The sequence below is a fragment of the Rousettus aegyptiacus genome, unplaced genomic scaffold (genome assembly GCF_014176215.1).
Source record: "Rousettus aegyptiacus isolate mRouAeg1 unplaced genomic scaffold, mRouAeg1.p scaffold_m13_p_4, whole genome shotgun sequence".
In the NCBI taxonomy this organism is placed as follows: Eukaryota; Metazoa; Chordata; class Mammalia; order Chiroptera; family Pteropodidae; genus Rousettus; species Rousettus aegyptiacus.
This window is the reverse complement of record NW_023416307.1, coordinates 115122049-115141378: the sequence shown is the minus strand read 5'-3', so window position 1 is coordinate 115141378 and position 19330 is coordinate 115122049. Positions and strand designations below refer to the sequence as shown.

At 46.0% G+C, this 19330-nt stretch overlaps 1 protein-coding gene across 27 annotated transcripts in view; it reads left to right on the top strand.

Annotated features, from left to right (window-relative positions):
- The window catches only part of CACNA1D (calcium voltage-gated channel subunit alpha1 D), a 289592-nt gene that overhangs the window by 172103 nt on the left and 98159 nt on the right, over window positions 1–19330 (top strand). For all 27 annotated transcript variants that reach the window (XM_036218604.1, XM_036218608.1, XM_036218595.1 and 24 more), the window contains one exon: window positions 13727–13896. In XM_036218604.1, the coding sequence (XP_036074497.1) occupies window positions 13727–13896 (170 nt within the window). The remainder of the gene's footprint in view (window positions 1–13726; window positions 13897–19330) is intronic.

Genomic DNA, 19330 nt, shown 5'->3' with positions numbered 1-19330 from the left:
TTCATAGAAAGAAAAACGTACGGGTAAGCAGAAGGCATCCCTCTTTAGCACTGAGCAGAGTGCTTTTGTGCACATGAGCGTGAGGAAACTATCTAAGGCTGATGAAGGAACATTTAAATGGACTGGAAAGAATGGTGCTCAGTGGCCACATAGGAATATTACTCGTTCTCACCTGCCAAACTGGAAGAACTCATAATTCATAGGACATTGGGCAGAGTAAGGATGAGAAAGGACTTGCCTCGGTGGTGAGGAATTATTAGCCCTAGAATGAGCAGCACTCCAGATTAACCTAACATCGTTAAAGCAAGACCTGAAAGGATCAAACGGTTTGATCTAACTATCAGAACAAAGCACTAGCGTATTCATATGAATACAAAAATATCTAGCATCCAGCAAAATAAAACAGCGTCTAGCATTTAATCATGTTACTAGGGATATAAAAAAGCAGAAACTCATGACCCATAATGCCAAGATTTAATCAATCAATTGAGACCAACCCAGAACTCATACAGATGTTAGAGTTGGCATAAAAGAACATGAAAAGAACCATAACTGTATTACATACATTCAAAATATTAGGCAGAGATATGGAAGATACAAAAAAGCCTAAACCCAAGAATCCTAGGACTAAATCTAATGAAAGATGTATAAGACTTCTATACAAAACCTTGCTGAAGAAAATCAAGGACCTCAAAAAAATGAAAGGGTGTATGTTCATAGATTGGAAACTCTATTAAGATGTCAGAAAACAGGTAGTGTTAAGAGAAGGTGCTGGTCTTTGTAATGAGCAGAAGAGAAAATGGGGCAGATATGTTTGGTAGTGGGAAGCCAAGAGTACTCCTACCTAATTCCTAGTGTTTCTGAGGCAGGAGGAGAGGTTCACTGCTGAGGATGAGAGTGTAGGTAACAGAGTCATATGTGTGAGAGAGTGAGGAAGTGCCAAAATAGTCATCACAGGGAGTTAAGGAGTGAGTAGACCAGAGAACCAAGGTAGATAAGAGGTAGCATTGAAGTCCTATTCGAAGCTGGTAATGATGAATATATGTGGATGTCAATCTATCCCATTGTATGACTTTCTGTCCCCATGTTTGCCCATATCCAGGTATGGAGAAAAGAGTATTTAAACCCATCTAGAGTGAGAATTTTGCTGTCTGTGTGTAACAAAAAGATAGAAGAGGGTTTAGGGTCTCAGCAGGAACATGGCTGAATGGATCACTCATGGATCATGAAATCTAAGGTAGACTAAGAAGGAAAGAGAGCCCTAACAGAAAATGGAGGGGTCAATGCACTGGACATTCCAAAGAGTTTAAAAACGCCTATGGTGGGAGTAGTAGAACACGTCAGCTGGCATGTGAAGAGTTGTGGCCAGAGAACAGAATGCTTGAATTTATGATTTGGGGCGGTAAAGTCTGAGGTTTAGCAGTGGGGTTGGGCAGCCGAAATGGCATGGAGGAGATGGTCATTGGAGATTAATATGTCAGGGGGTTGAAAATCCAGGTATTGGCATGGTCAACAAGGGCTCCTGGAGTCCCCCCAAATGATGATAGACCTTGGGGTGGAAAGAAAGACTAAGTCTTCAGTAGAACACAACACAGAGGACGGGGAGAAGGTCACATAGCTCACTGGCACTGTCCGCAAAGGAACAGGGCTTTCTGTTTGATTTTTGTAGCAGGATAAGGCAGTATTGGTCTAGATGTGAAGAGGAACAGAAAAGCAAGGAGGCCCTCAGCTTGAGACCCTGAGGTAGGTATGACTGGGAAGGACTGCAAAGGAAGCAAAGAAATAAGTTCAAGGGCAAATCAGCTTTCCATCAAAGCAAGGAAAATGGAGGTCCCTTTGAAGAGGTTGAGCGTACAGGAGAATTTGCCTTCTGGAGTAGCAATTCCAGGGGACACAAGGAAGGGCTGATGAGTGAGGAAAGCTGAGTCGGTAACAAGGAAGTTCAGAGGAAGATGGGGACGATGGTGTACCAAATGATGGGGGGTTGAGAATTAGACGTGTGTGTTGCATTTTGAGCAGGTATTTGCCGAAGTCATTAGTGAAGAGAGCAGAGGCTTAGTGGTGAGAGGTCTTCTGCTGAGGGAAGGTCCTCAGCTAACAGAGATCCTGGCTCATTTGGTCTGGGGTGATTTTGTCCAGCCCCTGTGGTCTGCGGTCACCTCATCTGACGTGTGTGCCAGAAACTTCAGTCTCTAGAGTCTCACTACAGAGACCACGTGGATAGCCTGGCTGAGGGTCGTGGCTGTGCTGTGAGTGGCATCTCTCAGGGCTGCTCAGGCCTGCAGTAGAGCTTTTGGCTGAAGGGATTACTAGTGCTGTGGGTATTGGCTTCTACATGTTGTAGTGAGAAAAGATCAAGTTTATAGGTCCTGGCACTTGTCTTGATTCCATACTTCCCAGAATTGTGACTTTTCATCAATATACTTCACTTCTCCAAGTCAAGGTTTTCTCATCTTGAAAGTTGGATAGCCCCACTTGCCATGTAAATTTTCTTACAGAGCTGTCCTAAGAACCAAGAAGAGAAATGGATGGGAAGGGGCTCTGTAAACTGAAGAAAGACCTTTCTGAGTGTGGGGTGTGCTTAACATCGGCCAGCTTGCAGTCTCCTTTCTAGGACGTGGTCCCTGTGAGTTTGAAAAGCCTTATTTGCAATCTGAACACTCACTTGCCAGCTCTTCTCTCCGGGGCCCCACCTCTTTTCGGGACCTGGAGTGGCACTTGAAGCACTAACCTAATTTTTCAAAGTCTGATTGTCATAAGAGTTTGGTTTGGATTCAGGGATAAAATATTAATCCACTCAGAACTAGATCATTCCCCTGAAATTCTGTTTTAAAATAAATCTTGGTTTATCTGCTGGCACCTTTGGAGCTTCCAAGCATTTGGGGCTTTTCAGCTTCTGAGTCAGAGCAGCTTTTGCTGCATCCGAAGGATTCTAATTCAGTGGGTGATGGCGCACCGCCTACCCAGAGGTGTCCTGTTCCCTCCCTCTTCGGCTCTCAGTCAAGTATGTTTTAGCACCATCCATACGTAGCAGGTTGCCCTAGGAGTATGAAGGAGGGTTGGCAGGTCAGAGAGGGCTTTCCTGAGGAAGCTGAGCTCAGGTTGAACACTAAAGGAAGGGCCTTTGTAAGGATACAAAGAAAGGGGGGCACATTCCAGATCCCGGCAAGTGGAAAGAAACACAGGGCCTGGGGCATCCCATGTGTCAGGAGCCAGCAGGCTGGCCAGCGAGGCTGCCAGGGTGCTCTGTGCTGGCTGACGCACAGTGGCACCGGAGATGGATGCGGAGTTGAGAAGGTGCAGTGAGGGAGGCAGGATTTTTCTCTCTAATCTACAGGAGCTGTTGAGGTGTTTGAAAATAAGGTGATGAAGGAAAGTTGGGCCTGGATGTTAAAGCTGGTGCTTTGCAGGGAGGAATGGAGTGAGGAGAATGCTGGGGCTGGGGGCTGTGGCGGTGAGGTGGGTGTGAGGCGATGGAATGAGCTGATAGACTGGGGTGCAGTGGTGCAGATGGAAATGAAGGAGTCGTTGTAGAAAATAGCTGTGGGCCAGTTCCTCTCTCACATGAGAAGGATAGATTTATGGGTTTGACTGTCAAATCTGGGGAATGGATTGTGTGAGAGAATTTTCCCTTATGTTTCTAATTGTTAATATAGCAGCTAAGATAATATGCCAGGTGGTGGGCTAGGTGCTTTATATACTACTTTATGTACTACTTTATATGCTACCTATCTACTGCTTTAATGAAGTGTTTTTACCTCAGTTTTACGGGTGAGGAAAGCAGAGTTCAGTGAAGTTTATCCCTTTTCTTGAAGTCACACAGTAAATACGGAATTCCTGGTAAGCTAGGAATTAAATGTAAAGCTTCTTGTCTCCAGAGCGCAAGCCTGCTTTTCTCATTAGCTGAAAGTTCTGTGTCTGGTGAGGGGGAACCCCCATGGGATCCCATCTACCCAGACTAAGTCTGTGTTGATACATCCTGAGCCGTTCTATTCTTCATGCTTTATCAGTTTCTTTCTCTTCCTAGGATTAATTATCCAAATAAAAGTGGAACAGCAAAATATGGAGACTTTGGAGAAATTGTTTTTTTTTTTTTCCTTTTAAAACTGCATATGACTAAGTCCCATTCTAGCTCAAGCTGTCCTTTTGGATCCTGTTCCTGGGTGTGGGGGTAGATGTGGATCTCTCTGAATCCTTGAGCTTCTTCTGTAATATGATGCTTATTCCCTTGTTCTCAACTAAGTCTGATGATTTTGGGCATTTCCACCCAATGTGCCGTTCAAAGAGGGACACTTGCTGGGTGGGAGAGACTCCTCTTCTCAGTGCCTCTCACCAGGTGATTTGCCTTTGACTTGGCTACTGACTGGGATTGGGGCTGAAATTCCTATAGGATTGTTTCGAGGACATCCCAGCATGGGGGCTCAGTTCCGGCTTTTTCCCTGGGCCAATGTAGCTGATCTGCAGCCAGGCGCCTCCAGCAGAGCCATGCACAGGCAGGTCCAGCCATCAGTCCATTTCAGGCAGTTTTGCCAGGCCCTTAACACAGCACACTGTCAGTGGATAAGCCAGACATGCCCTGGGGTTGCTGGTACCTTCAAACATATTTATTTTTAATGGTTCTGCCACCTTCCTCAGTCAGACATCATGTATACATTTTCCTTATTTTTTCTTTAAAACCTGGAATCTGACAAGTCTAGCATATCAGATGACTCAAGTAGCAGTATTTGAAGCCTGTTGTGAAAAAATGGCGATGTTGGCTTGGCTCATTTGATTGATGATGTCGGAGAAAGTGTTGTCAGGCAATAGAGCCCATGTTTTTGAAGAATTTTTCTTAAAACTTGTTTTTTTTGTTTGTTTGTTTTAAAGAATGAAACAAGTCTTTAACTTTTAGCATGCAATCTGCATGGATTCTTATCATTGGGGGAAATTTTCTGCTAGAAGCATTGCAATGTCTTTGTAGCCATGGAAACCAAGTCTTCAAAGAGAGAGCTGCTCTTCTGTCCTCAGACAAGGAGATGTGATGAAAGGAAAGTGTATTTCAGTCTAAGAAGCCTGAGATACTGTATTTCCATGGACGACTTTTTTAGACTTGTCCCAGACTCTGGCTGTCTTTGTTTTTGCTTTTTAATGAGAACAATGGGTATGGCTTTAGGTGATAAAGTTACGTGGACATTTGTGACCCAGTACATCCATTGCAGAGTCCATGATCCACATCTTTGACCTCATGAACCTATAAAACTCTTCATTATATTTACTTAGCATGTTCTTATCGAGCAACTACTAATGGCCAGGGTTTATGATAAGGGACCGATATATAAAGATAAACCAGACCTGGGCCCTCCTTCACAGAGCTTAAAGTCTAGTATGTGAAAGAAAATATTAATTAAGAATTTCAGGACTATGAAATAAATTCTACACAAGTGAGACTTTTATCCAGGAGACTCTAAGGAAGTTGGTGAAATACCCTCTAGGCCGACCCAGCTGAATGGGGTGGTATCTGGAAGAGCAGTTGAGGCTTAATTAGGGAACAACACACAGTGGCCTGGAGCTGAAAGAGACGTCTGCTTTGGAGAAAGTGAGTGAACTTTAGGATGGCTGGAGTAGAGTACAAGGAGCAAGTTTTCAGAAAGGACCAACACATTATTGTTCTTTTCTTTTTATAAGACACCTAGTTTCCTTGAACAGAAACTGAACTTACATGCTTTGCAAAAAATTAGATTTAAATATAAAAATAGTTTTTGAACCAAGCTGCTTTGTCATTCTTTTTCATTTCCTTTATGTCTATGTAGGGGAAATAATTTAGAGCTAAGAAAGACTGGCCTCTGCTGATAAAAAATCAGTGGGTTACTTCTTCGACTTCCCCCTACTTTTTGCCTTTTAATAAATGCTGCTTTTTTGTTTTGGGGGGATTTTGGTGAGGGAATTTCTGAGCCCTCTGTATTACTAGAAATCTGAGCCCTAGTGATTCTGTTGGCCTTGCTCACTGTAGGTTTTCATGCTTGTTTGTTTTCTGTGTGTGTGTGTGTGTGTGTGTACACGTACACATACACATACACGTGTGTGTGAAAATTTCGAAGCATTTGTCTAAATTTTATTTACATGGGTCTGGTTAAAACAAATAGCATTACAACCCAAGGAAAAAATTCTATCTCTAAATCAACATGATTTTCAGTGGCCCATTTATTTTATGGGGCATTTGAGAAATAATAAATTCCAGAGCAAACTGTGTTGTCCTTTTGTATTTGTGGCAGTCACGTTTGACCTGCACTGCCATTTGGATGCAGTGGCTTCAGGCTAAGTCCTCTCTCTCTCCAGCAGTGTTGACTGAGCCAGGGCTCCGCGAACACAAGATGTCAGGGGTTGTAAATCCTGGGCAATGTCAAGGTTTGGGGAGCTCTCTGCAGGGTTTGGGACATGTGCCCAGCCTCTGAGGGTGTGTAGAGGCTTCCAGGAGGGAAGCTGGTTGGTTCCAGGCAGAGAGAGTTTCTTCCTGGAGCGGTGCTTCCTGGGGAATGGAGGGTAGTATGTGCAAGATGAGCAGAAAGGGTATCACCTTTCTCTAAGCCCGAATCGGGGCTCTGGGAAAAAATCAGAATGTGAGGGTAAGCAGTACATTCTGTCCTGCCCCCTCCCTTCCTGATCCTGATGGAATAATGTCCACTTTATGCATATCTAGAGCCAGGAGGCAGAGGGATCAGACATTCAAAGGAAAGAGCAGTCGGCAAACCTCAGTTTTGGTCTTTGTGAGATGGGAGTGAAAATCCTCGTTCTACTTGTCCCACACTGAGTAGAGAGGGGCCTGAGGGACAGTGACTGTAAGGATAATTTGAGGATTCCAAATAAAAATTTAAATACATCAGAGATTTGTTTTTGTTATTACTGGAGAGGGGGGCCGTGTCCTGGATGGACTCTTCCCACAGGAAGCCAAGTCCACTCTCCCAGCTGTGCAGGCCCCGACCCTGCTAGAGCTGCAGCTGGTTGCCGGGTGGGACCCAGGGCTGGCACAGTCACGGGGGAAGGACCGCTTCAGGCAGCAGTGGGCTCAGGCTGTGCGTGGCTCAGAGCCTTCCACTTGTTCTCTTCTAAAGGGCCTGCTGAGTGTCATGGGGTTGGGGTGTGTGGCTGTACCAGTGCTATGTAGTAAGAGCCCCTCCTAACCATTTCCTCTGAACCCTCTCAGCATTGTGCTTCTTGATGTTCATGCCACCAGACTTTTTGGCCACCAGAGCTAAGAGAGAGTGCTAGGCTGCTGCCCAGGGAGAGGAGCAGAAAATGAGGAAAGGTCCAATTCTCAGCAGTCAGGGGTCCTATTGTCCCTTTAAGTTGTTGAGGAGTCCTGGACACTCAAGTTACAGCAACAGTAGAACACAGCACAGGGCAGAGTGTTGCTAAGTGCTGGCCTGAGTGGGACTGGGGGTATGGCGTGGGCCTGGGAGACAGGCGACATGGTCTTCACAACATCCTGTGCTCGGCCTCCCTGCTCTTCCACCAAACGTCCCTGTCTACACCCCTCTGGGGAAGTCGCTGCTTCTTTGGTGGACTTGAACTATTAGAAGTTTCTTCCTTATATTGTGCTGAAATAAATCGTGAAACTCCCACTTACTCTCTGAGGCACACAGGGGATCTGCTTCTCCTTTTCTATGGCAGCCTTCCAAAACTTCGAAACTGGAAACGTGGCCCCTCAGTGGCATCTCTGCTCTATCTCGCCTGCCATTCACTCTTCCTCTGTCCCTGCCCTCCCTGCCTTTCTTTCCTGAACACTTAGGTAAGGAACGCTTCCCTGGCGGGTGCGGGGGGCATCATCTGGCCCTGCAGGAAGGTCCAAATTAGCTGAGAAGATGACACTGGGTGTGCCAGACCTAGGGCGCCAGTATAAAAGGAGTGGAGGTGAAAGTGACCCTAGAATGGGCACGATTGGGGGGTCAGCAATGACGGGCCTTATAGGTGCCTTTCTAAATTATCGTGTAAGCAAGTTGGGAATTTTATTAGAACTATGTTACTTTCAACTCACATTTTTATTGCTGTTGACCCTACCCAATCTCACCCACTGTGTACTGAATACGTTCTGGCCTCCTACCCACCATTTTCTCCTTACTTTCATCATCTTGACACGCAACTCCTATAAAACAAAGCTGATAAGGACTCTCTCTCATTAAACTTTGTTGTTTTCCACTGCCTACCGGGAAGCAACCCAAATATCTAAGTTTGATATTTAAGGCCCCTCTTGAACTGACTATCAGCTGATTTTTGATCCTTATCCCTACATATTTCTACCCGCTCCTTCCTCTGTGTCCTGTGTGCCCATGTTGAGGTCTTTAGCGGGATCCGCTCAGGAGCTAGATGGACTCATGCGACCAACCTCCCAGAGCCTCCGTTTCCTCAGTTTCTGTATTATGTGAGTAATAACAGCTCCTCCCTGTGTAGGAGTCTGGCTGGGATAGGGCACACACACATCTGTGTCTTGGTGTTCAGTGAGCAGAGCGCACTGGTGCTTCAGAGGAGGGCAGAATTTTTGGATGGGGTAGCCAGGGAACGCTGGGTTTTGGGAGGCAAGCTGGCATTCAGAGATGGGGGAAGGCTACTCAGGTGGTTGGGCCAAGTTCTGTGGACCAAGGCTCAGAGGGTTTAGGAATTAAGAAGAATGTAGCCACAATACAAAGAGCATATTTATAATAAAAGGAAATAAAGCTGGAATAGCATGTGGGAGAACACTGGACGCCCCTGAGGGCCAGGCCGAAGCCTTTGACCGTCATTCTTGAGGGGGCAGAAGTGAGGAGCTATGAGACATTCTGAGCAGGACAATGCCAGGATGAAGTCCAGGTCTGCAGTAGGAACCTGAAGCAGAGGAGGCAAACCCTGATGAAACGTGCTGGCTGCGACTTCTCCAGCTGCCTCAGTGGGTGAGGTGTGTGTAGACGGGCCACCATAAGATGCTTAGTTGTTGTCCAGCTGGCAGGAAAATGGCATGCTGGTGGTGGAAGCTGCTCCAGACAGTGTGTCTGGGCTCTGACATGCTCATTTCATATTTCTAGGGGAGCCCAGGAACTGTGAGCTTTCTGTCCTGATGTATTCTGGCCTCTTAAGGTGTAGGGCTTGTTTTGTTGTGTGCATTTTTTTTTTTTTGTACGCAGACTTCATACACAGCTGGTTAAAGGGAGGCATCATGAGGGAGACAGAAATGTGGAAAGAAAAACAAAAGAACTGGACAACATTGTTCATTTCTGCAGGGAGACTACAACCTAGATGGTAAAGAGAAATGAATATATAAACATAAATTTGCATTTGACTGCTACAGTTATAGTTTCCAAACACTTAAAATCTTTTTCTATTTGGAAGTGATTTCGAACTACAGAAAAGTCACAAAGATAAAAATAGCATAGAGAACAATTCATATACTCTTAAATTGACTTCACCTAATGTTTTATCTTGTTTGCTTTTTATTATATAATTGTAAGGGATGTGGACTGATTTAAAAATTTTATAATTTATTACTGTCTTTAGTTTTTGGGGGGCTCAAACTATCATAGGTTTGGCCAGTGAGAGGCACTGTTCTGGCTCCTTTGTCATAAGGGCATACTGTAATCATGTTTTTGTTTTTTTATTATTATTATTATTATTATTATTATTATTATTATTATTATTATTTTTAGCACTTCTTGTTTCATTTTTTACCAATCCTGCTCTAGCCCTGGAAGCAGCCATTTTCCCCCAAAGACTGCTGGTTCCTTTTAACAGGAAACAGTGTTAGAGGTGAAGATCTGGGTGCCAAGTGTATCTGTGCTTCTAGACCCTTTCAATAGAGATAGAAAATATATACATTCACATACTTAGGTTTATACATGCATATATATATATATATTCTAAAAGATATATATATATATCTTTTAGAAATCATGAATTCACACCAGTCCCTCCAATTCCAGTCCAATCTCCCAGGGTTCTTTCTAGCCTTTCTCCCTTCCATATTTCTATATTCCGCTTTCCAGTGAGAACCCTGGCTCTCAAACAGCATTGACACACCCATTTGTCAAGTCCTGTAATACATCTGAGATAATTTCAGCATTGTTGACTCCACATCACCACAAGAAACCAACAAAGCTTCTAAAAAGAGTCCAGCACTTATTCGTGCTTCCTCCCTCATGCCAGCCCTGCCCAAGACTGAAAGTAGCTGTTGAATGTTCAGAAGCTACTTGAATTGCTTCTGTCTTTGTCTTTCAATATGGCTATGGTTTCATTTGAAATACATTCAGATTCATTTAATTCATTTCCATGTTATGGGTATTTTCCATTCCCTCTCTGTTGATTTAATCTAAAAAATTTTAATGTATAGAACATTAACATTTTAAAATTAAAAACAAAAGGCATACTCTGCAATGTCACCTCTGCTTTATCCCCTCTACTCTATTTGTTCCCCTCCCTTATTTTCCACTTTATCCTTCGGATACGTCCTGCAGTAACATATACCTGTTATCTTCTTTCCTCTTTTTCTTACACAAAGAGTAGCACACTGTGTGTTTTTTGTCCAAGCTCTTCTGATCTTTTTTTCATTGGGCTGTGAAAGCACCACAAACAAATTTCTGCTCGGGAACAAGTAGTGTTCTATCACATGCGAATCGTCAATCGTCAGATTTCTAGTCCCTTGTAAAAGTCTGATGGTTTTTACCAACAGCTTTGTTAGGTCAATTTTTGTAATAGTGACTCTTAGTAATAGGCTTCTAAAACGACGAATTCTTACACAAAATGGAAAGCTGTTCATGATCCATTGAGGTTGATACAAGGTTGAGTGGACTCAGATTTTCTGGAATGGAAAGCTGGTTGTGATGAGAATGAATTATTTTCAACTGAGTGACAGCAGTGCAGGGTCGATAGGGCATTGCAGGCCCATTCAGGTCACTTGGAGAGCAGAATCTTGTGTCCTTTTGTGCTTCTCTCAGTTGTGCTGGATCATGCAACTTAGAGCCCATGTAGAGCTGTTTGCAATTTTTCTCCCTTTGGTATTTGAGAAAGCTCCTCCAATTGCCTTTTTTTTTAATGCCCAGATACAGCAGCTAAATATTACACATTGAACGTCACATTTGTACAGTGTTTTGTGATTTTCATGGTATCATCATATTGAACATTTTATTTAATCCTTGTGAAAAAGTAGAACAGGTATTATGTCTGTTTTGCACGTAAGGAAACTGAAGCATAGAAAAGAAAAGTAACAGAGCTGGGACTAGAATTCAGGCCTTCAGACTTAGAACGCAGTGTGGTCTTGGGAGAGCCAAGGGGGCAGCTGAGTTTATCACAAAGATCTTACCTCCCTGCACCTCCTTCTCCTCCTCGAGGAGGAGATTTTTGTCTCGTAAATCACAGTTCTGTCCCAGACAGTAAACGTTACATGCCTGCTAAGTATTAAGCCTTTCAGAATTGTCTAAAATAAGTTCAGAGGGTTTACATTAACAAGTTTTGTTGTATGAAACTTTTGTAATAGTGAATATTATTTAACTGGGCTATAAGCCAGGACCTGGCAGTGTTTTTTATTCTCAGAAATTTTAGTCATAGCAGGATTTACCTCTGCATGCTATACTGTATTCCAACAACCAAGAATGTGCAACAGTGATGCAGCTCGTTAGAGGTTTTTGTATTTCTAATGTAAAAAAAACTTGATAAAATAAATACTAAAGCACAACCCCCTTTTATAAAGCCCTTAAGTTTTTGCAGGGTAACTCTTTTACTATCTTCGTAATATTTTTTCAAGAACTCAGATCAGATATGTAACCAAAATAAGAATATCCTGTATGTATGTATTCATGTACATTTAGTACTCTAAGTTCAGAATCAAAGCATGCAAAAAAAATTCATACTGGAATACTTTTGCTGAACAATAGAATTGAAGGCCCAAATACCTGTTCTTTACGATGTATTTTAAGAAAACAGATTACATAATGTATTTTCATGTTGACATGTGACACTCCAAGGCCTCCACTTATTGTTTAGGGATGTGATTCTGGATTGGGTGTGGCTTTTTCAAAGTTCAGATTAATTTGGTCTGCCTACCCAGGACCGAGTAATGCATGTCCTGTATCTCAGGAAGCCAGGGAGTCCTATAAGCTTCAAATCGTTCTTGGCATATGGTTTGCATACCTTCTTTTTTTGAGACAGAAGGCGTTCTCCTCCAGGAGGAAAGTCCCCTGGGTTGAGAGTGCAGAAAACATCTCTGGGTCTTCACCAACTTTGCAAATCCCTGGAGTTGGCTCCTCTGCAAACTAGGCCCACGATGCACCGCAGCCCCTCTTCACTTCCCAAAGGGTGAAGGTGGTGATGGACGAGCCCTAAGAGAGCCATGGACAGGTTCCGGAGCATCAGAAGAGTGGGTGGTTAAGGAGCAATGACTGTGGTCCTTTCTAACTGTGGGCAGAGGGTGAAACCTTGGCAAGAACTCCAGTTTCTTATCTGGAGTATCAGCCTCACTGGGTGTTCAAGTATCTGTTCAGCCTTTGGACAGCCCAGAGTGGAGAGAGGGGAGGGAAGAGAGGGAATAGGGCTTGGCTTTATGTAAGCAGATCATTTCCCCTTTTGTCAGTTGGGTTGGATTAATGAGGTTTCTGAAAGGGAGATGTGCTGGCTTTGGATTTGAAGGAAGGCAGAAGGAAGGCAGACGTAACCTCCGTCAGAATCCAGAGGTCTGTGTGCAGAAGCTGCACTGCCTGTAATCTCATCCGCTGTCTTAGCAGCCTTTTAATCATTATCACTAAATCCGCAACTCGCATAACTTGGTTCCCATAACAATTCACAGTTAGAATGCAGATGGTTCCTTGTATATGAAAATTGAGTAATCATCCACCTGACTCTCAGACTTGCTTAGCAAATGTGGAATTCTGTATATGTGCATAGATATAGGATTGCAGACATGAAAGACTGAGTAAACAGCGACCAGTTGGGAACATTTACATGCCTGCCAAAGCTTTTCCAGGGCAGGTGTTCCCATAAATGGGCAACAAATCGTACTGCTTCTTCACCTCCTACAGGGAAGACTTTTGGGGGAAAGATCAGGGCAAGAAGCGAGAGTTAAGAAAAGGTCTTGTTTCACCGGTGCTCCATTTCCTATCCGGGATGGGAGAATGGGGCTGTGAGGTGGGTCTGCCCTGACCCTGTCCGCTGCTCTGCCAGAACCTGCAGGTGGGGAGGGGAGCCTGGTGTGGGCTCCAGGTAGAACTGCTCCGCCTCTCAGGGCTCTTGGTTTGGACAAAGGGGTCAGCACACATTAGGAATGCTGTTTGAAAGTATTGCAGAAGCACTAAACGTGATGCTCTCTTTGATCACAGCTTGGCCTTCCTAGGTCCTTTATCTTTGGAGTGTGATTCTTGCTTTCTGAGGAGGCTCTGGGGGAGGTGGGACACTTCTGAGTGCAGAACCCTGGTAGGGGAAATCAAGAGGCCTGCCATGACAGCACATGGTGTTTTGGGCCTGGCTCCTTCGGATCTCTGAAATCCTAAAGAAAGAACATTTTCTAAGAGATGGTGCATGTGTGTCGATGTGGTCTCTGCAACTCTGACACCACAGTCTTGCTTGGGAAGACACTGTCTTATGTCTGTCCACGCGTGTGGCCCCTGTTGCTATGTTCTTGTGGTTGTACTCAGTGCGATGTGTCCTGCCACAAGACTTGTGCCGCAGGGCAGATGGCTCATGCTGCGGGTCCCTGGAGGAGGTCCTGACATGTGCTTGTTCTCTTTGCCTCCCTCAGAGAATTCTCAAAAGAAAGAGAGAAAGCTAAAGCACGGGGAGATTTCCAGAAGCTCCGGGAAAAGCAGCAGCTAGAAGAGGATCTAAAGGGCTACTTGGACTGGATTACCCAAGCAGAAGATATTGACCCTGAGAATGAGGAAGAAGGAGGAGAGGAGAGCAAACGAAATAGTACGTAGCACCCTTCCTAGTCCTGACCAGACAGAGCTTGTGTGCCATGCAGATGCCCGCCCAGCAGCAGGCATTTCTCCCGTCTGACCCAGCCCGTGAGAAGGATGGCCTCCTTCTCAGCCATCCAGTCCCTTCTGACTGCACATGAGAGACAACAGGGGCATTTACCTGCCTCGGAATTCTGCCTGAGGTTTGGGTTTTAGATTTGTATCTAGTCGCATGGTTTTATGGTGGAGGAGGGAGGGTCCGCCAGACTCACAGGTCACCTCAGGAATTCAGAAAACCCCTTCTATGCAGGCACAGAGTAAGGTAAGACACATATTCACCTTGCCAGACAAGAGACAAACTCGTGGTTCCTTCCTTTCAGAGTGAGCAGGGTTATTGGACAGGAACTTGAAGAGCAAGGGCCCTCTCTACCCTTTTGCTCCGTGACGTGTCTTCCGCTGGTGCCAGCCGTGGGGAGCTAGATGCTTAGCCCATCAGGGGCTGGGAAGAAACCAGTTCTAAGCACTGTTAAGAGGCTTGCGAATCAGTGTGTCTGTTTTGGAGCCCACCCACTTGGTACGCCACACTGACACTAGGCACCCCAGCGCACTTTCTGCAGTAGGAAGGACCAGTGCCCAGTCAACCACTGTAATTAATCATCAGTGTCAACCAAGATGTCTCTCTTACCATGTACTTTTCCCACAGATGTGCTTTTACTCTTTCTGGGGCCATGTATGCCTCGGGTAAAAGTGGGAATTGAAATTAAGCAGTGGGTTTGACTAAGATATTTTGATTCATTTCAAATCTAGAATAATTGATAGGAATGACCTATCAACAATGGTTCAGGCCATTGAAAGGCCCGGGAAACCAAGCTAGACACTATGTCATGGAAGATGGTTGAGTGAGCCCCCCTGAGCAGAGCCTGTCAGATGTTGTGCAGTCACGCCTTTGTTTAGCAAGGCAGGTCGCAGGGTTCCTGGAGGACTCCTGAAGTGGAGAGGATGTGTTTGCTCCTTCCGGGGGAGGGCAGGCCTGCACACACTCAGATGACGCACAGGAGACAGAGGTGCAGGGTGGAAAGGAGGCAGGCAGTGTGCCAGGGAACTGAGAGGAAGAAGGACTGGCTACAGGGCTCTAGGAGAGAGCTGTGGGGGGCATTGGACCTGGGCCTTGAAGGGTGGATGAAATCAAGATCTATCACAGCTGAAGGTCATTCTGAGCCTTTGCCAGTGGCTCGGGGAGGAGGCGGTGGTGGGTCATTGGTTCGACTGGAGCACAGAGGTTGTACAGGTCAGAGAGAGAGGAAGCAGGGAGGGCGGGGAAGGCCAATATGTGTCGCTCCAATCGGCAGGGGAGTGTGGAAGCTGAGGCCGAGGCCCATGCTGGAGGGCATTCTCAACTGAGAGGGCCCTGACTGTCTTCCAGCCTGGTACTCTGAGTCTGCACTTGCACGGGGAGTGAGGGGTTTCTCTTATCATGGATGCAAACGATTGACTCAGTCCTGGGTGCTAATGAGGGAGCCGATAGAGTGCAGACCTCTCTCCTCTCCTGCTTCTTCCTGGGCCTCCACTCACTGCTTCCTCTAGGAGGAGCCTGGGGTTCACGACTTGAGGATTAAGAGACTACAGAGGATTTCTAGAGCTGACTGTGTATGTTGAATATGAGATCAGAGCTTTTAAGCCGACGCTCTTTGAGTTCCCAACTCGGTGATGTCCTCTAGGTGACTGGGTGTGAGAGTGTCTGCATGTTTTGAGCCAGCCTGAATCCCCATGGCCTCAACAGAGCTGCACCTGCAGTGTGGCCAGCAAAAAGCCACTTGCATGCAGTTTGGGAAATGTCTTCTGTGCTCTTTTGCTCCTCATTCCTAAACCCCAGCATTGACGCTGACCTGTGGAGGCCTAGTAGCCAGCTGCCCCACCTCTACTAAGCCCAGCATGTAGCATATTGTGTGTAAACCAGAGAAAGTTCCGTCCCTTCTTCCGAGCAGAGCACCATTCTTTTCTGGTTGAGATGTGTCCTGTAGGGAACTGAGTAAGGCCCTCTTGCAGGCTGATGTCCTTTCATCTCTATTGTTCCATCTCTAGAAACAGACAGGCATCCCTGTTGGTGTTGCCAGCCTCAGTTTTGGTGGGACTATTTTTATGGCCCATGCTTTGAGGAGTAAGGATTTTTGTTGGACTTGAGGTGGTGTCTTCTGGGAGTCCTGAGGGTCTACTCCTGTGTCTTAGGCCAGCCTTTCCTGTGTCCTGCCATTGTCTATAAAGAACCTGGCCACGTGCTGACAATCAGCGCCTCTGCCTTTGGAGACCTTGCCGTGGAGGGAGGATGGAGAGGCGCTTTCTTAGTGTCAGACAGTGGACAAGCTGGTACCATAATCAAGGGCCAGCAGTCTGCTGTGGGAGCCCAGACAGTGCAGTGATGCAGGGTGGTGGGAATGTGGGGAAGGCCCCATGGAAGAGCTGGTGGCCCTGCTGAGCTCTGAGATGAGCCACCTTGGGCTACTGAAGGTGGAGAGAGCTTTTCGGGCTAAGGAAATGGCATGAACAAGGTGCAGAGGGTTACAAATGTTCAGAGCACTTACGTGCATTACTTAGTAATATAATCAAGGAAATAAATCCCCTTTAAAGGTTGTAGATCGTCAGAATTCACATTGTAACCAGGGCTCTGAACCCCATAAAGCTATACTGTATCTCTGGAATGTCAGCATTGTGGTTTCTGCTACCACAGTGATATGGGACTCATCCCGTGTAACCAGCTTGACATTTGATCCAGTGGCACACATTTCTGTAGTGCATCCTTGTTTTTTGTTGGACTCATTTTGCCAAATGCTGGGGTCTCTGGTGGAGTGAGGCTCACAGTATTTCCCGAGACATCAGAGTCCTTGAGCCCTGATGACTAGGGTTGGAAATAAAGACATAAATCCATAAATCTCAGGCCATGGGAACAACATTGAGATGTAACCGACTGAAAAAGAGAGCCCCAAGTCTCCTGCAGATGAGGAAGTGGGCCTCCCTGAATGCATTCACTGTAGCCCAGACCTTCTGGAAAAGCTGTGCCGCTGGGGTTTCTCTGGGGCCTCCTATGGCTGCCAGACATTTTCTTCTTGTTCCAGCCAGAAACCACAGGGGAGAGGATTTCAACGAGGGCCACGTGGTCCTTCTCACCAACAAATAGTGGTTGATTCACCACCTGCACTTGTTAGGCCTGGTCTCTGTCATCTCTTAGCAGGCAGTGGAGTGTGGGTATCGAATTGCCAGTGCCCTCCCTGGGTGTGTCAGGTCCATGCCCACACACCTCACACCCCATCCCTGCTCCTGCATTATTTCTGGGGAAGGGAATGGGGCACTGCTTAGGGCTCTTGACTTTGTACTGACTTAGGATGCTGACTCCACTGACTGCCTGTTTTAGCTGGGTCCTGGATGGGACTGAGGCAGCTTTTTCCCAGACACTAGCCCTTTCTGATGGCTGAGCCTTCGCTGAGGCAAGCAAAGGGGAGGAAAGCAGGTCATTACTAACAACAGATATCACAAGCCCGCAGGAGTTGGGGTGGCGGGGGCGGGACAGGGAGCTGGGCTGGAGGGTGTTCCCTGGAGCCAGCTGCAGTTGAATTTTGTGACTTGAAATTTGGAATTGAGTTTTAGGCACAATACCCAACATCTCTGAGTCCCAGTTACCTCATCTTCAAGAAGGGGTATGAAGATATTTGGCCATAGCATTGGCATGAGAATGAAGTGTTTGATAGCTGGCAGGAATCGCCACAGCTGTAGGAATGCTTGCTGCCGCCGTTGTCATCAGACTGCAGTGGAACTTGACCTAAGCAGACTTGTTTTTGAACATTCTACTAGACCTCTACTCAGCCTTGGGGTGAGGACCCCTTTTAGGACCATGTCCCAGTACTTCCCTATTTAGAAACTGGAAGGTTCCCAAGTATTGATGGAAAACAAACCTGTTGGCCTGGTCACTTTCAAGATATGGTAGCATCGCTTTCTGTCTCTTGAAGCACATTTTTCGTTTGTTGACACCTGTCAGAAAACAGATGTCAAATCAAGTGCTCGGAGATGCACTCACATTATCTTTTCTCTCTGATCTACTAAATGCCACTGTCTGCGTCTGTGGCACCTAGCTCTGGCTGTACGCGACAATCACCTGGGGAGCGCAGTGCATCCAGATGTCATCCCCCACTCCCACCTCGATTAGCTGGTCCGTGGTGGGACTCCAGTGTGGCTTTGTTTACAGCTCCCTGGAGGTTCTGATATAAAGCCAGGGCTGGGAACTCCTGAGTGCCATCGCACTGACTGGCACACCGTTCTGGGTTTCCACTTGAAAGAAGACAAAAGGAGAGGCATCAGGTCCCTCCCTGGGCAGTCTGGTTGGTGGCTGCGGTGGACCGGTAGCTCTAGCTTTGTGTGTTCAGGGACCATTTCAAATGTCGGTTCCATAAATTTGCTGTTAGAAGGCTGGTGTTACACAATTAATTGAGTGGACAAAATTCCCTTGGAAGTTAGTTCCTGAGCGTTTGGGAAATTTTCAAGGATAATTTATTTAACTTTTTGCTGAGCTTCAAGTTTCTTAAGAAACCCTGCCAAATCTCAGTGATTTTTTAGACGTATGCAGCTGCTTCTGAGTTAACAATGGGGTTTTTCTAGGCCCATTAAAATCTGAAAGCCTAAAATTCTATTTTAAACTCTTCTCATTGTCAGTGATTAGTCTTAAAAATTAGCATTAAAAATAGTGAAACGGTTTTAAAGGGAGCTCATTCTAAAATCCTGGCCGGAGAAGCATAGCAGTTTCACTGTGGGAACTATAAATGATCAATAATCTCTGGAAGTGGGGACATTGACACCCAAACAAAGGGTGGGAATACCTGAAACTCCAACTCTGAGCACAGGGAGAGCTTGCCTGCGTCCTCTTCATCAGCGGTCCTACAGGCTGCAAGCACCGCCCCCCTGCCTGCCTCCCACTGGGACTGCCCCTCCAGGTCCCTGCACAAGGTTGCCCATAGCCATCACCTCCCTTCTGCACATGCCACCCAGATGACTTACTGCAACATCTGATTTCAGGATGGGCAGATGCCATAGGTGTTTGCAAGCTCAAGGCATAGAAATTTGCTGGTCTTATTTTAAAAGATTATATCTTCAAAATTCGATTTATAAAACTGCTTTTATTACAATTAAACTACCACAAGGCGCAAGTTCAAAATGGAAGACGTTCGGTTAAAAACTATATGGCAAAGAGCAGCAGTTAGAGTCACATGTGGCAAACCTGCATCCAGGGCAGCTGCCCTCCCTGGAGAGACCGCTTAGCAGTGCCGTGACTGGGAAGGCTGACTGGGGAGGCCCAGCACTGGCTGCGAGACGCTGGCTCCACGGGGGCTCGTACTGGGAGCAGTCATCTACCCTGGGTGGGCCTCACAAGAGCTGGAGGGAGGGAAACTTGAGGATGGTCATCC